Genomic DNA, 16602 nt, shown 5'->3' with positions numbered 1-16602 from the left:
CAAGATGAAATTTTTTTTAAAAGTGCAAAATTCTGCACTTAGGAAGGAAAAATCAAATGCACAGCTACAAAATGGTAAATAACTGGGTAGGCACTAATACTGCTGATACTACTGGGGTTATAGTGGATCACGATTTGAATATGAGTCAACAATGTGATACTGAGCTACATGGACCTTTGGTCTGACCCTCTATTGCCATTCTTATGTTAATTGTTGTGGTGTGGAAATTAATATCAGTCAATCTGCATGAACTTTCAGCCAATTGCAAAATCCTCTGTATCAGCCATACAAAAAGCTTGAGAAGGAGAAGGGAGGTCCATTCTGCCACCTCCACCTCTCTGGGAGGGGCTCAGCCACTGTCACACTGATTGTGGGGTTAAGCCATTGCAAACCCTGTATCCTGTTGTATGTAGGTATAACTTTATACTGATTTTTATGCTGACTTCATTTCTGAACTCCAAAATCTTCAAAACATCTTGTGTAATATGCCCCAAAACATTAAATCAGTCTATCAATCACTCAGTCAGGGTTTCTACTAGAAACCTAGCTTCAACCACAGAGACCAGTATAACACAAATTGTGTTAAACGATGTACACATGAAGTGCTTTGGCTTAAGTGCATGTAATCATTTTTCTGTCTCTTGGGCAGCCCCGCTGACTTTAACATTCTTCTATTTTGTCCTTGAGATAGGAATTCAGCCACTGATTGCTACTCATAACTTGAAAAATGAAGGTGGGTGGGAAGGAATACTGCCATATGATTTAAACATCTTATAAATCTCACATTGGAGTTTTTGGTTTTCCTTTGAAAGGTGAAGCTGATCTATTTTCACCACCAAGCCTGACCTTTATCTTAAGTTCTGGTATGTTTACTGGATTCTGGAAAACTGACCAAATCAGTATAACGTCATGCATTTGTAATCAAGAAATGCCAAAACAGCAGGAATCAAAAGATTAAGAGTAAAGAACTCATTACAAGCGTAATGAATAGATACAGTAGATAAGATGAACTTTCTAAATGTTACACAATAAATTATTATGGCACAAATGGCTGGATGGTATAACAGTTTGTATGTCAGAATCTGTATATTTAATAAAGTGGAACCCAAACAGCAAAATAATGATAATTTTCCTAAGCTACTTGTTAGTATAACGTAACAAGAATGTCCCACACTTTATAAAAACATTTGTCCAGTGTGGGAATGCCAAAGTTACAGGGCTGGGCTGCAATAATGAATCTGGCAGCAATTAGTAAGAAGGTGGTTTATCTTGTTTGTATTTTAGTAGTATTCAGAGGTCCCAGTCAATGAAGCTGATGAATTGGGAAGAGCGGGGGCTGGAGAAAGAGAACAATAAAATTAACACATTAAGCAAAAAAACCAGCAGGCCTACCTTGCCACCTGCCTAACCATTGTTAGACTGCAGTGTTTGGTAAGCATCACAAAAGAGGGATATGAAGGAGAATGATGGTGGCTTTTCAGCTTTTGATGGTGATCATGTCAAATGTAAGGATGACAGAAAAGAGCAAAGGTCATTTAAGGGAGAAATGAACAAAATGGTGATAGAAACTGGCATTGCCGGTGGAGCAAAGGCAGAGGTTCATATGGTGAGAAAATACTAGATTGGATAACTGGGTCACTAAATTACAGTAAAACAGAAAAGGAGTACTTGTGGCACCTTAGAGACTAACAAATTTATTTGAGCATAAGCTTTTGTGAGCTACAGCTCACTTGCTCAAATTAATTTGTTAGTCTCTAAGGTGCCACAAGTACTCCTTTTCTTTTTGCGAATACAGACTAACACGGCTGCTACTCTGAAACCTGTCAGTAAAACAGACGTATAAATGATATAAAAAAAACTTTAAATATACTTAAGTTTCCCTTCATCGGGACTTTGAGATTTTTTACATACCTGTATATCTATATTTCATGTCAAAGCTGCAACCTTTATAAATTTTAATTTGTTCTCTCATGACGAAAGAGACGTTATAAACATCTTACATACTGGCGCAGTCTTAGTTTATCCTTGTTTTCCCATGTTAAGGTGAATGCTTTCTCAATTTTAATTACCTTTTTCAGGTCATAGAATCATAAAATATCAGGGTTGGAATGGACCTCAGGAGGTCATCTGGTCCAACCCCCTGCTCAAAGCAGGACCAATCCCCAATTTTTGCCCCAGATCCTTAAATGGCCCCCTCAAGGATTGAAATAATAACCCTGGGTTTAGCAGGCTATCCTTCCCCTCAAGGTCTTTCCTGTGTTGGTCCCCTTTGTCTATCTGAAATAAAAGTACAACGTGATATATTAAAATTTGTTAGAGCAGGAAAAGATGTGAAATAAAATTGGAATGATTACGTCAAAGGGGTTGGCAGTCTGAAATTAACTAAAAAGAAAAGGAGTACTTGTGGCACCTTAGAGACTAACAAATTTATTTGAGCATAAGTTTTCGTGAGCTACAGGTCACTTCATCAGATGCATTCAGTGGAAAATACAGTGGGGAGATTTATATACACAGAGAACATGAAACAATGGGTGTTACCATACACACTGTAAAAAGAGTGATCACTTAAGGTGAGCTATTACCAGCAGGAAAGCGGTGGGAGGGTGGGAGGAGCTTTTTGTAGTGATAATCAAGGTGGGCCATTTCCAGCAGTTGACAAGAAAGTCTGAGGAACAGTGGGGGGTGGGGATAAACATGGGGAAATAGTTTTACTTTGTGTAATGACCCATCCACTCCCAGTCTCTATTCAAACCTAAGTTAATTGTAAAAGTGGCAATACTTCAACAAAAAAACTTCAAAAACAGACTCCAACGAGAGACTCCCCCCCCCCCCCGCTCTCCTGCTGGTAATAGCTCACCTTAAGTGATCACTCTTGTTACAGTTTGTATGGTAACACCCATTGTTTCATGTTCTCTATGTATATAAATCTCCCCACTGTATTTTCCACTGAATGCATCCGATGAAGTGAGCTGTAGATCACGAAAGCTTATGCTCAAATAAATTTGTTAGTCTCTAAGGTGCCACAAGTACTCCTTTTCTTTTTATTGAAAAAACAGGTGTCTGATCTTTTGAGTGTGGCTTTACAATAGCTGGATAGCCCCATCTAGTGTCTGAATACAATATGATTTTTAAAAATCAATCTGTTACTTGAAATTACTATCCCTTGCTTTTCTTTGGTTGTTGTGTTTCTGTAGGCAAATAGTACTTTCTACTCAGCTTGTTTATTATAAGGAAAACGTACCATTTCTAAACTACTGTTTATTATTTCTGTTCATTAAAAGCTTATTGTATATTTACCGGCATAACAGCCTCTTGTCTTGTTTCATTCTTTGAGGATCTCTGTGACTTAATGTGAAGCAAATACCTGCATTCTACTCCCTTCTATTTGAATTCTGTTCTTATAAACTATTAATAGAAGAGAGAGAGAGTGAAGTTTTCCTAATGTCGTTTTCCAGATGTTCTCTGAGACCCCCTTGGACCATGACAACTGAAGCTCCTGTTCCCAGTTATCTTTAATCATCATTTCAAAAGAAGATAACTCTAAGTTGAGCAATTTATATGCCAGATGAATAGCTAAATATGTCAGAAGCCAACATTTAGTCCCTCCATATTTAACTCTTTCTTTGGAACTCAACTAAAGTGTTGCTAGACTAGTCGCTTCCCATGTTATTAGCAACAGATAATCTCAAGTACATATTAAAACATAATACCTACTTGGTGCCTGGAATGTGGTCTGATGTTTAAAGCATAGAACTAAATTTAAGGTTTAAGTTTCAGTTTCCAGTCCTGTAACTGGCTCATTTATGTATTTATTTATTTAACCTTGGGCAAGTCACCCATTCTTCTTCTGCCTCAGTTTAACTACTTAAGAGGAGTTGCTGTGAAGTTTAATTTATTATTGTTATAAAAGTGCTTTGCTGTCCTCTGATAAAAGACAATGTGTAGGTACCATGTATTGTTATTTACTAAATCCATAATACCTACCAATTACTTGTGATATCTGAAAATTGGTTAGCATCCTTCATTTCCCATAATTTTTCCAATATCAATATTATTAGTGAATTTCCCCAAAGTAAAGTGCTTTATTATTGAGTCCGTCTCTAGGACTCTGCAAGATGCATTGAAACGGAACAAAATGGATTGCGTGAAAGACTGAAAACCAAGAACTCCTGTATTCTAATCACAGCTCCTGACATTTTATCCAAGTTTGAGCTTCCTCAGAAGATAATCACCCAAGAACAAAATGTGAATTGTGCTGTCAAGAAGGCAGAATTACAAAACAGTGCTGTCAGGGTTTCAGTCATAAAGCTGCTGACTTGGTCAGATGGCATTGATTATTAACAGAGCCAACTCTTTGTCAAACTGTATAGCTTAGTAGCCGGTAAATACCCAGCTGTATTTACCTATTTTGGCTATAGTGTTGGGTATTCACGTTTGGATCCCCAAGCTGCCTGTCATATACACTAATACTAAACTGAACAGGAACTGTGAGTCTGATTTCTCACCTGGATGCTGTATAGAAATGTTTGTTCAGCTTTACTGCATTTCTTCAATGTTAAATGTCCAAGTAAATAATAATACCTAGCTCTTATATAGTGCTTTTTATCAATAGATCTCTAAGTGCTTTACAAAGGAAGTAAGCATCATTATCCCTGTTTTACAAATTGGTAAACTGAGGCACAGGGAGTTGAAATAACTTGCCCAAGATAACCAAGTAGGACCAGAGTTAGAGTTGGGACTAGAGCACTGGTCTTCCGAGGCCTAATCCAGTGTTCTAGCCATTAGCCAATACTACCTGTATAAATACCTGATATCTGAATCCATTTAAACCCAAAAGACCTGAATTATGTTAAATCTGACCTTCATGTGTCCATGGTAATGCTAAATTCATTGCTATGTAACCAATGAGTGGCAGCAACCCAAGAGAGAGAACCTTTATCTTCTTGTTTCTTAGAAATACTTGACCTTTAGTATATAAACAATCCCAAGGATATAAAAAAACTGAACAACATGTAGCTTTTCCCAGAGCTCTATTTTGTGACCTGTTCTCTTACTACCCAATATAAAGAAAGAGATGGAAACTGGGAGGCCATGTAGAGCATGATTAATACCTTCCAGTAAGGGTTCAGTTTCCTTTATACAAGAACATTACAAAAATGTTTGGTTTTGTCTATTTTTAAAAATCAAACACAAGAATCAATCAGCAGGGAGACAGTTTACTTGAAAATTATCATGAGACTAAGGTCACTGTATGAGTGTCAGTAATGGGCCTTTATTCAGGCAAACTCCCACTAATTTCAATAGGAGTTCATTTGTAAAGATGGAGGCCCTGATCTGCAATCACATCAACACCTGAGTAACATGACTCACTCGTGTAGTCCCATTAACTCCAATGGAATTACATACATGAGTAAAGCTAAGCACATATTTCAGTGTTTGCAGGACTAGGGACACATTGTAGCCTTCATGCTTTGAACTGGTGGTTTTGGTACATTCGGATCTGAAAACGTTTTAGGACCAATCAGGTAGTAGATTAAGTGTATTAGCAGGTTTTGGAAGGAGATGCTTCCATACACTTTTACAAACTTAGTTGTCCACAAGATTGAAAATTGTTCTTTTTTACTGCAGTACGTTGCAAATAATATCACAATTCTAGCCCTAAATTTAGTTTAGCAGCTAGTACAAGGGAGCAAGTGATTACACGAGGATGAACAAATGCAGCAGGCTTTAGGCAAGCTATAGTGTGGACAGTATTTTCAGTGAGTAACTTATTACTGTGTTGCAGGCAGCCTTTAGGATTAATGTTTAGATTAGGTGAATCACAGAGCGACTTGAGAGCTCAGAGGACTGTTAAAGGGATTTGGAGACTTTCACCTGCACAAACTATACTTGTTCCGTGGTGTGACAGGGTATACTTGACCCTCTGAGACCCCCTGCTGGAGGCCTTATGACTCTACCACACCACACCCCAGAAAAGGGCAGTGGAGAGGGACCTCCAAGCTGCCTAAAATGGCTGTGTGGTACACAGCCAATCAGGAACCAGCAGGCTAGTATAACAAGAGTTGCAGGGCCAGAGTGAGAGCGGTTCCTTGCTGGAGCTGGAGGAGTGTGGATGGTGTGCTGGGCTAGCTGAGGGAGCTACAGGGCCTCAGACACAGCAGTGCTGGCAGAAGCTGGAGGGAGCGAGAAGGAACCCTGGGTTGGATGCTGGGACTCAACCAGGACAAGGCCCTGAGGCTTACCTCAGGTGAAGAAGGGGTGGGGCTGTGGGGAAGTGGCCCAGGAAATCAGAGCAGCAATGCAGCTTACATAAAGGGTCATGGCAGATGGCTGCTATCTGCAGTGTCCCTGGGATAGGACCCAGAGTAGTGGATGAGCCTGGGTCTCCCTGTCACCATTAGCCACTGGGTGAAATGGCCTGGACTTAGAAACACCCCAGAAGAGGAACTGAACCCTTTAGTGGCCCAGTAGCAGAGCTGGGACCTGAAAGGCCCAGAGAGGGTGAGGACATTGCCTGGAGTACGGCTTGATACCAGGGCTGAGACCATTGATAGACTACAGGATTAATTAAGGACCTAAGCCCCAGGAGGGTTACGGGGCGTGAAAGTGGAGGCTTACATACACTTGACCAGGGGGCACTCATGAGAGATGAGTACACGCTATCAGAGGTGGTGAACAGAGAATGTCAATTTCCAGGCTGATCACTTTGTACCTTTCTTCAGCTGCTTTAAAAGAATGATGGGAATAATTAAAAGAAGTATTTAGTTTGCAGGCATGATACAGAAAACAACTACGTCTTTCATAGAAAGGGGTAGTTTGGGGATTTGATGCTTCATTTTCCCTTTTATATCCGACAGTATTGCTGTTGTAATATCAAGAAAATAAGTCACCAGTTAGGCTTCAGAATTTCTACAAGTTCATTCTACAGTTTTAGGGGATATCGTACCTGAAGGGAAGGTAGAGGTATAAGATCTGTGAAATAGATATTTTGATCCTTTATAAATCAGAGGCTCTGAAACTGTGGTCCATTGCCATCTGGGGAGAAGTGGCTGATCACATGATGTTTTCAACTGAGAGAGAAATTGGACAGATGGGGAAGAGCAAAAGTAGACAGTGGGTAAAATTTTCAAAAGCACCTAAGTGCCTTAGAAGTCCCTTTTGAGAAGGGACTTAGGCTGTGAAATTACTAAGATGCTTTTGAAAATGTTATCCAATGTGGTTAATATTTTCCATAAAGAACAAAACACTGCACTGAAGTCAGATTGTGCCTCTGGATATTAGGGAGTCACAGATGGGAGGGGAGGTTATCCACAAAATAATCTCTCCACTAAAATATGAACCACACTGGAAGCATTTCAGAACTCATTTAGCATTGTTCCAAAGCCCCAAGAGCCTGAAGCTTTTATGAAAATGTATTATCATCCCATAAACTGGATACACTGTATTTGTTGTAGCTAATACTGGGTACATTTTATTTTTGTATCTGAAAGATGCATTTTATTTTTCAGTCAAATGTTGGGTAGACTTATTAAGGAATGGAGTTCCTTTTAATATTATTATGTGTTTTATTAATACAGTATTCAACACTAGGATCTGCAAGGTACTGAGCACCACTTAATAAAATATGATTTCTATGGGTTTATATATATATATATATATATATATATATATATATATAGTGGTGTGGCCTAGTGGTTGGAGCTCTGGACTGGGAAATAGGAGACATAGGTTCTAGTTCTGATTCTGGCCTGCTGTGTGTCATTTCACTGCAGTGTGCCTCAGTTTCCCATCTGAAAAATGGGGATAATGATAGTAACCTCCTTTGTAAAGTGCTCTGAGCTCAACTCATGGAAAGTACTATATAAGAGCTAGGTATTATTGATCGCATAATTTTGAGCAACTTTTGAAAAAAGTAAAAATACCCGTAGTCCACTTGGGTGATAAAGCAGTTATGTGTGCCCACAGATGTGTATTCCTGACAAGGTCAAACCAGACTTTCTTGTAAGATTCTCTGCTTTCAATTTGGTGATATAAAACACTGATGTTACTTGATCCAGTTAGGGCACAGTTGGACAAGCTTCCCTTTGTATCTGCTGTATTTTTTCTCTGTTTGTTTGTTTTTAGGTTTTATTTTTAGCATGACCCAGAGCATAAAAGATAACACACTATAAAAATGTAGATTGTTTACCAATGATATATATGGTATTGGTGCAAATAAATGTGTCAAATGTCTTATCACAAAAATCCACCATTTATCTTACTGAAAGCCATTACAATGGGGTAAATTAATAGGTAGACATGTTCAGTTGTCATCTTGGAAAAAAATAGGACACTATGCCTGTTCCCCCAATGAATACACTTATCTAATTTATTAATGGTTTTATTAGGTACTAGCCTGCTATTTTGTCTTAAAGAAAAAGTAATGTGACAGAGATGCTAAGTGGTGCATATATTGTATCCGAATGGGTAAGCAATGCCATTTTGTTTCTATACAGGGAGCCTCGGAAAGTCATCCTTCACAAAGGCTCCACGGGACTTGGTTTTAACATTGTGGGAGGAGAAGATGGGGAAGGCATTTTCGTATCCTTCATCCTAGCAGGTGGGCCAGCAGATCTCAGTGGAGAGTTGCAGAGAGGAGATCAAATTTTATCTGTAAGTATCTGTCATTTTTGCTGGCCAATTACTAGTTCTTGTTGGTTGTCTTTTTATGTGTTGGGAAAGCATAACCTTGGCTTTTCATTCGATGTTTCACCTATAGAACAAAAGAATGGACCCATTCCCAGCCCCAAATAGTACCAGGAAGGGATTAAAATGTTTGGAAGATTATATTTTTTTTTTAGACCCCAGGACATACACTGTACAGAATACATGGTGAGATATGTTATAAAAGATTTAGTAGCATTTCTTTGGGAAGACCTGCATTACTCACTCAGGGTTTTGCCACAAAAAGTAATGTGGTCATTCCAAATTTATGCTATAAAGCTTTAGATCACATTGCACGTATATGTAACATAGTATATAAAACGAATAACCCTGTGGTCCCTTGGATTGGGAAGATGATACACATGAGTGGATAAGATTTTCAAACCAGCCCAATGTCCCTTTAGATACCCAAGCTTTGTCTACGTTACAAGTTAGGGATGTGATTCCATTGCTTGCGTACACACACACTTCTGCCAGCACTCATCAAGCTAGCATGAGTATAAATAGCAGTGTAGCCACAGCAACATGGGTAGCGGCAGTGAAGACGTGGGTTAGCTGTCCAGAGTACAAACCAGCCCTTACCCCATGACTTGACACGGCTAAGTTGTGCCTCTGTTGCCATTATTTGTGCTACCACAGCTGTGCTGCTATTTATACTCATGCTAGCTTGTTGTGAGTGTGAATATGTATTTGGGAGTAAGGGAATCACGCCTCTAGCTCACAATATAGATGTAGTCTCAAATAAGGGTCCAACTTTCAAAAGCACCCAGTAGCTCATTGTGACACTTATGCCAGATGTTCAAATAAAGCTCATCATATTAAGGTGTGAAGTTCTTCTGAAAATCTATCCAAGCGGGTCACAATGAAGTGCAGGGCACTTCTGGAAGCCTGACCCTTCTTTAGGTTCTAAAATGGAACTGAGCTTTTTTTGAAAACCTGCCCACTTATTGTGAAATTTTGACTGCAGTTGTGGGGGCTGAACACTCTGTGTAGCCATTTATAGTTTGCTTATCATCATTGTCTCTGCTGCTTGAACTGGGATTGCCACACTAAGGGCTTAAAATTGCATGTTTGTTTGTGATGGTATAATATAGTTTTATAGAATATTATGTTGTCACTTTGTGAACATTTCAGATAAAATTTTTGAAAGTGCTGAAATCTAAGAAGCCTAAATCGTGCTGATTCATAGATTCATAGATATTAAGGTCAGAAGGGACCATTATGATCATCTAATCTGACCTCCTGCACACAGCAGGCCCCAGAACCTCACCCATATACTTCTGCGAAAAACCTCTCACCTATGTCTGAGTTATTGAAGTCCTCAAATCGTGGTTTAAAGACTTCAAGGAGCAGAGAATCCTCCAGCAAGTGACCCATGCCCCATGCTACAGAGGAAGGCGAAAAACCTTCAGGGCCTCTTCGAATCTGCCCTGGAGGAAAATTCCTTCCCGATCCCAAATATGGCGATCAGCTAAACCCTGAGCGTATGGGCAAGATTCACCAGCCAGATACCCAGGAAAGAATTTTCTGTAGTAACTCAGATCCCACCCCATCTAACATCCCATCACAAGCCATTGGGCCTATTTACCATGAATATTTAAAGATCAATTAATTACCAAAATCACATTATACCATCATACCATCTCCTCCATAAACTTATCGAGTCTAATCTTAAAGCCAGATAGGTCTTTTGTCCTCACTGGTGATCAGTGGGACTCAGTTCCTAAGTCACTTAGGTCCTTTAACCTTTTTTAACCAATCCATATTTTATTTTATGATTCATACAGTGGGTCAAATTTGCCCTCAGATATGTTTGTGCATCTTTTTCAGAGGGTAGGCTCTCACCTGGTATATTTTAGTACTCCACTGGAACTGTTTTTCTGAAATTGTGAGTGGCATCCTATAAAGGCACTTTTGGTCCTTCATTGTTTGAATGAGGTGGCAGTGCAGCTGCTTATGAGTGCTCGGACTAGGGAAAAAAGAGAGGGTACCTTTTAACATACTTTTGTTCCTGGCAAGCTACAGAGACCACTTCCATTATTCACAGTTTAACACTGTGGCTGGTTGATTAAACAGCACTTTATTATACCCTGTCTGGTTTTTGGCCTGCTCAGCTCCCTAACTACAGATCAGCATCTTCTCAGAAAAGATTGCTTGGCTAGCAATGTCCTTTTCCTTCCCTGTCATGCCACTCTTTAGCATGCTCATGTGAATGCAACTATAGAAAGGCCTAGTAATCAAATCTTTTACATCAAGTACCATAATGTTCTTTCTTCCTCCTGCATACACTTTGTTCCAAACAGGATAGACAGAGGCAGAGAGAGCTTTTATCTTTTCTCTTTCCTCCTTTGAGGGAAGTAGCAATGGAATTTGGCAGTCTAGACCATGTGCGCCATCTAATGTATGTTGAGCTAATTAGCAAATTTCCAATATAAGAGGTTTAGCTACATTCATAAAATCTTGTTCATTATTTCTGTGCTTGTAATGAATTTGAGGGTAGCTCTGCAATTCATTTTCAAACTTTTAATAGATAAAAGCTTTGTAGCCTTAGGCTATGTTTTGCATACATAGTCTCATTAACATCCTTATAATTCTCTTTCATGTATATATTGATAGTGTGCAATTAAGAAAAAGAGCATTTGTTTTAAGGTGTGTACAATAATTGAACATATGATTTGAGCGTTCTGTATAAAGAGGATTTTAAATCACAATTAAACTTTCCATAAAGTATCCTCCTAAAATAGTTGATCATATGGAAAATGAAGATATACTGTGCAATCCCAGGGCCTGATTCTATGTAAATCTGATTTTTATTTGGCCCTCATCACTATGCTGAGCCTGTAAGGGTGATCTTCATCATCTTTAATTAATTTAAACTCACAGTACCCCTGAGAGGGAGGGAAGTGCTATTGTCCCCATTTTACACATGGAGACAAAGTGACTAGCCCAAGATCACACAAGAAGCCTGTGGCAGAGTGGGGAATTTAACCCAGGTCTCTAAAGTTCCAGGCTAGCTTCCTAATCACTGAACCATCTTTCCTCTCGGAGTTTTGTGGGTGCGATTCTTTGGACTTCAATGGGAATACCATGCAAACCATTCTAGCAAAATCAAGTTAGAGCCAGCAGGTATAGGAATCTTTTGTCCCTGATTACTTGTGTGAATTTGTAATAGATTATAGAAAGGGAGCAGGGCCAGCCTTTGTGGAGAGTTCACATATCCTGCTGGTCCCAGGCAAATGAATTTTGAGCAATTAAAGGGAGATCATCTTGAACATACCAAGATTGTGTTTTACATGCAGATAGTGCTGGTCATACAGAAAGATCCCAAATGCTTTGCAAACTATTATATCCGGGGTTGGCAACCTTTCAGATGGGGTATGCCGAATCTTCATTTATTCACTCTAATTTAAGGTTTCAGGTGCCAGTAATACATTTTAATGTTTTAGAATATCTCTTTCTATAAGTCTTTAATAAATAACTAAACTATTGTCATATGCAAAGTAAATAAGATTTTTAAAATGTTAAGAAGCTTCATTTAAAATGCAGAGCCCCCAAGACCGGTGGCCAGGACCCGGGCAGTGTGAGTGCCACTGAAAATCAGCTCACATGCCGCCTTTGGCACGTGTACCATCGATTGCCTACCCCTGTATTATATAATGTCATGTTGTGTATAAATAAAAATGGAACTGCCAGGGGATTTAAATAGTCAAAATGTAATTATCCATGGAACTAGGCCAGGGCATGCTATTCTGCAGGGTGAGGACAGCTGAAGCTATATAATTGTTTATTGACCTGAAGTGGTAGGGGCCATAGTGTTACACTTCATCCATCCCGTTGATTGAAAGAATGTAACCATCTTTCAGTAAGTAGATTGATTTTTGGTTCCGTGCTGTTTTCTCAGCATCTCTTTTTTCTTTTGGATCTCTTATCTGTTCATGTTGTCTAAACATCTCTGTATGCTCTTTTTTCTGCTTTCTTTGGGGAAAAGGTGTATTCTTCCCTCATGTTAGCTGCATGCAGAAAGTAACATGAGGTGAAATCCCAGTGAAGACAGGACAGTTTGTAGCTTAACACAATTTAGCGGGTCGAGGTAAAGGCAATGGGGAAGCCTAGGGTTTACCTTGATGTGCTAACTTGTGTTAAAACTGCAAACTGGCATGTCTTGACTAGGATTTTACCTTGTGTTATTTACCACGTCTTAGCTAACATCATAAACAAACCCATTCAGTGTTGATGGTTGCTCTGTCACAGATTCCCATGGGTGTATATTCTGTGCACCAGAAGTCAAGTTCCTGCTACATAATGTATGCTTAAAGTTACATTCAAAAAGGAGTTTGAAATACCATGTGGTGTTCACAAAACAGAACTGGAATTCATAAGATGACACAGACATTCCCTCCAGCCTATCATAGGGGATAATAGCACTTCCCTACCTCACAGGCGTGTTGTGAAGATAAATGCATTAAAGAGTTTGAGACGGGGCCATGTAAGTATTTAAGGTAGATATGTTGTAGTTTTACAAGCAATCTTGTTCCTGTCAGAAAGACCTAAAGAAACTAAAGTATAAAGAAGAAATATTGTTTCTCTAATCTGTTTCAGTGACTATCATTTTACTTGTATCATGAGCAGGTGAAAACTTTCAGGCAGATGTGTTTGTGCTGACTTTACAATTTGGAAGACATCCACTTCCAATGGCATGTAGCTGAGTTTTGCACATGTTGAAAGATTAATGCAAATTGATGATCATTTCCAGCCTACTGATCTTTTAGTTTAATGATGCTGGCAAGCCCTGGATACATTTATTTAACCTTCACAAAATTTGCATGTGTTTAATAGCACTTTGCCACTAAGATTCAGGCTTAATTATGTTAGTCATATCTCAACTGGATCATTGTCACAGTTTCTTGGTTGCCCTTCCTGGTTCATCTGCCATGGGTTTCCAGTCTATTTAAATTTTCATGACACATTTGTTCCATTACTCTGTATTATCTTGCCACCCTTTGCTGTAGTTACATTGGCTCTCCATGCATTTGAGGATCAGAGTTAAATGATTGGTATTAGCTTTTACAGTACTTAATACTTCAGTCCTCTTACATTTACATAGCTTAATTCAAATATGAAAGCAAATAAAACTCATGATGTGAATATGTAGCTAGATCTCATTAGTAAGATCCTGTTCCAACCATGCTTGCTGCTTCTTTGGCCATATGAGACAAACAGAGCTCATGTAGCATAAGCAACACAAGTCACAAGTAGGGATTTTAGTCCTCACTGGCTTTAAAAAACTGCAATAAACATTTAAATGTTATTTAAATGTATTTTCTATTTGGTTAGCTATATTATCTGGGACCATTGCCTGCAAAAGCAAATGTAAAATCAGGGTCTTTCCCAGTATGGCCTGTTCACAACTTCTGCACATCAGACACAACTCAGAAAAGTATCTTTGGCATTTATATTTATTTTTAAATAGTCTTAAATAATAGGCTGTAATGCTGCAGCAGTGGAATTTTTAAATTTGATTTCTGTGTGTTTCACAGCAACCTTGCTCAAAAGCACCCATGAAACATGTCACCATTGCTTTGGCATTTACTTAGCATGCAAGTAGTTGATTTGTTCGGTCAGCAGCATGGGATGGAAATTATTACCAAATTAGACTTAATGTATTTCCCCAGGCAATCAGAAAGCAAGGCACCACTGAGTCTCAAACATAGCTATTATAAATCCATTCCTCGGTACTCAAACCAAGCAAAGTTCATGCCGAACTGCACAAACCACTTCCAGAGGTGACTGACATTAGACCATTGGCTGATGCAGGATCCCAGACTTCTTAATGTCAGCAGAGATTTAGCCAGTCCCCCTTTCCCAGTATTCTTAGTTGTATACCCCTCACAAGCACCCTTCCCTATCTGAAGATAAAAGAAAAATGATTTCATCTAAACATAACACCCCTGATTTATCAAACGACTGACTAAGTTTGGTTGGCATTTCCTTCAGAGAGGAATGGTGGCTCACTGAATGGGGTGCTAGCTTGGGACATGTGAAACCTGGTTTCAAGTCTGCCATAGACTTCAGAATACTTTAGGCAAGATGCATACCTTGCTGTGCCCCAATTCCCCTTCTGCAGATTGGGGGTAATAGGGAAGTGCTATCTCACAAATGTATTGGGAAGGAAAATACATTAAAGATTGTGAGGTGCTCTGATACTGTGGTGGGGGCTGTATGAGTACCTAAAGGCTGGTCTACATTGAAAACATAGCTATGTCTCTCAGGATCATGGGGATGTAGCTATACTGACCTAACCCCGGGGTAGACAGCGCTAGGTCAATAGAAGAATTCTTCCGTTGACCTAGCTACTGCCTGTCAGGGAGCTGGATTACCTACAGCAAGAGCAGAACTTGACAGATAAACTCCATGTCCTAGGGTGAGCCTGTACTCCACATGTGAATATCTGTGGCCTTTGCAGACGGGAGCTGATTTTAAGAGGTGCCTACTTTCATGATCTTTTAAACTGGTCCTGTCTGCAAAGCTGACTGGCATTCTCTGTGATGTATACCAGGATGGGTAGAACACCTTGGAGTACAATCTGTGCACAGCCCCAAAGTGCCTGACCCCGATCCTGTTATACACAATCTCACCTTAAATGTATATGGTGTGGTGATGGTGTGGAGGGTGTTTACTGTAACATTTTACAGATAGAGGGCTAAATTCTGCGCTCTCATACAAGGGTGAAATCCCACTCAGAGGGGATGTATGGGGTGCAAATTGTACAGAGGGTTCACTTCTGAAATGAAGCCATCTCTGAGGTAAAGCATGGCTATGGTTTACAGTGAAGAACAGCTTGACAGTTTAGGACTAGAAATGAATGTGCCTTTATTTGTTTGAAAATGAAGAGGAAATTTAAGGAGACAGATTGTAATTATTTTAGTTGGGATTTGGCCAAGAAACTGGGAATTAATGCCCCCTACTACTGCAAAAATGCTGTTGGATATAGCAAGAGGGCAGGAGGATTAGGGGAGAGAAACTCAGTTAGGCTGTCATTATGACGGACCAGTAAACTAGAGGTCCCAACAGGTGCTTGGGGGGCGGCGGTGGGTCAGGGTGGATAAATATCAATGATTTTTTTAAATTTTTTAAATTTATATCAGATTTTTTTTCAGTTAAATACAGGTTTTTTAAACTATGTAAAATTAAATTTGAATTTGATAACCTATGTTGACATATAAACTTATTATGATCTATTCAAATCATTTTAATTAAATAAAAAGTAATGTGAAGCAAGTACACATTTTGCTGCTGAAGTTTTAAAGAAAATCTAAGGACTGAACTGCAGGAAGCCACTGGCCAGCACTTGGAACCAGAGTTTGTGAAAGTGCTCCACCTGTTTTTGACAGCAGGTGCAGAGAGAATGTTGTCTTAATTTTAGTTTATTCAGTTAGTTCAGATCAGTGACTAGTTCAAATTTAGAAACCAACTGAGAGATGAAAAATCTCGAAAGCATGTTTTCCTTCTCCAATCTATGAACAAAAATATGACCATAACTGATTTTAATAGTGTAACGTATTGAGGACGAGATCTACTAGTTCTAAAATCTTGAATGACGCAGTCCAGAAATAATCAGTTCAATTCACGACCTACCACTAATAGTTCCTTTGTTTAATAAATAAAATAAATAAGTTAAATGTTTAAATGCAAAACATGGTTTGATAAAGTTTTTTTTCTTATGTATCCAGCACATTTAAGGTAGTTTTATTTAATCAGAACTAAATAAATAACATGTTGTTTTTGTGCGTTTTTAATGGAATTTCAATTTCTATGCAAATAGAGCTTGACACAAATTGCATGTAAAAATTAACCATTAGTAAATAAGAAATGGATCATTCACCATTTTCTAACATAATA

The 16602-nt window shown here is 38.9% G+C and overlaps 1 protein-coding gene across 1 annotated transcript in view; it reads left to right on the top strand.

Moving 5' to 3' along the window:
* DLG2 (discs large MAGUK scaffold protein 2) overlaps window positions 1-16602 on the top strand; it is a 1500569-nt gene that overhangs the window by 1185698 nt on the left and 298269 nt on the right. Inside the window, 1 exon segment of the mRNA XM_043504108.1 lies at window positions 8496-8652. Coding sequence (XP_043360043.1) covers window positions 8496-8652 — 157 coding nt within the window.

The sequence above is a fragment of the Dermochelys coriacea genome, chromosome 1 (genome assembly GCF_009764565.3).
Source record: "Dermochelys coriacea isolate rDerCor1 chromosome 1, rDerCor1.pri.v4, whole genome shotgun sequence".
Taxonomy (NCBI): Eukaryota; Metazoa; Chordata; order Testudines; family Dermochelyidae; genus Dermochelys; species Dermochelys coriacea.
Note: the sequence above shows the minus strand (reverse complement) of the source record. Positions and strands in the feature narration are given on the sequence as shown.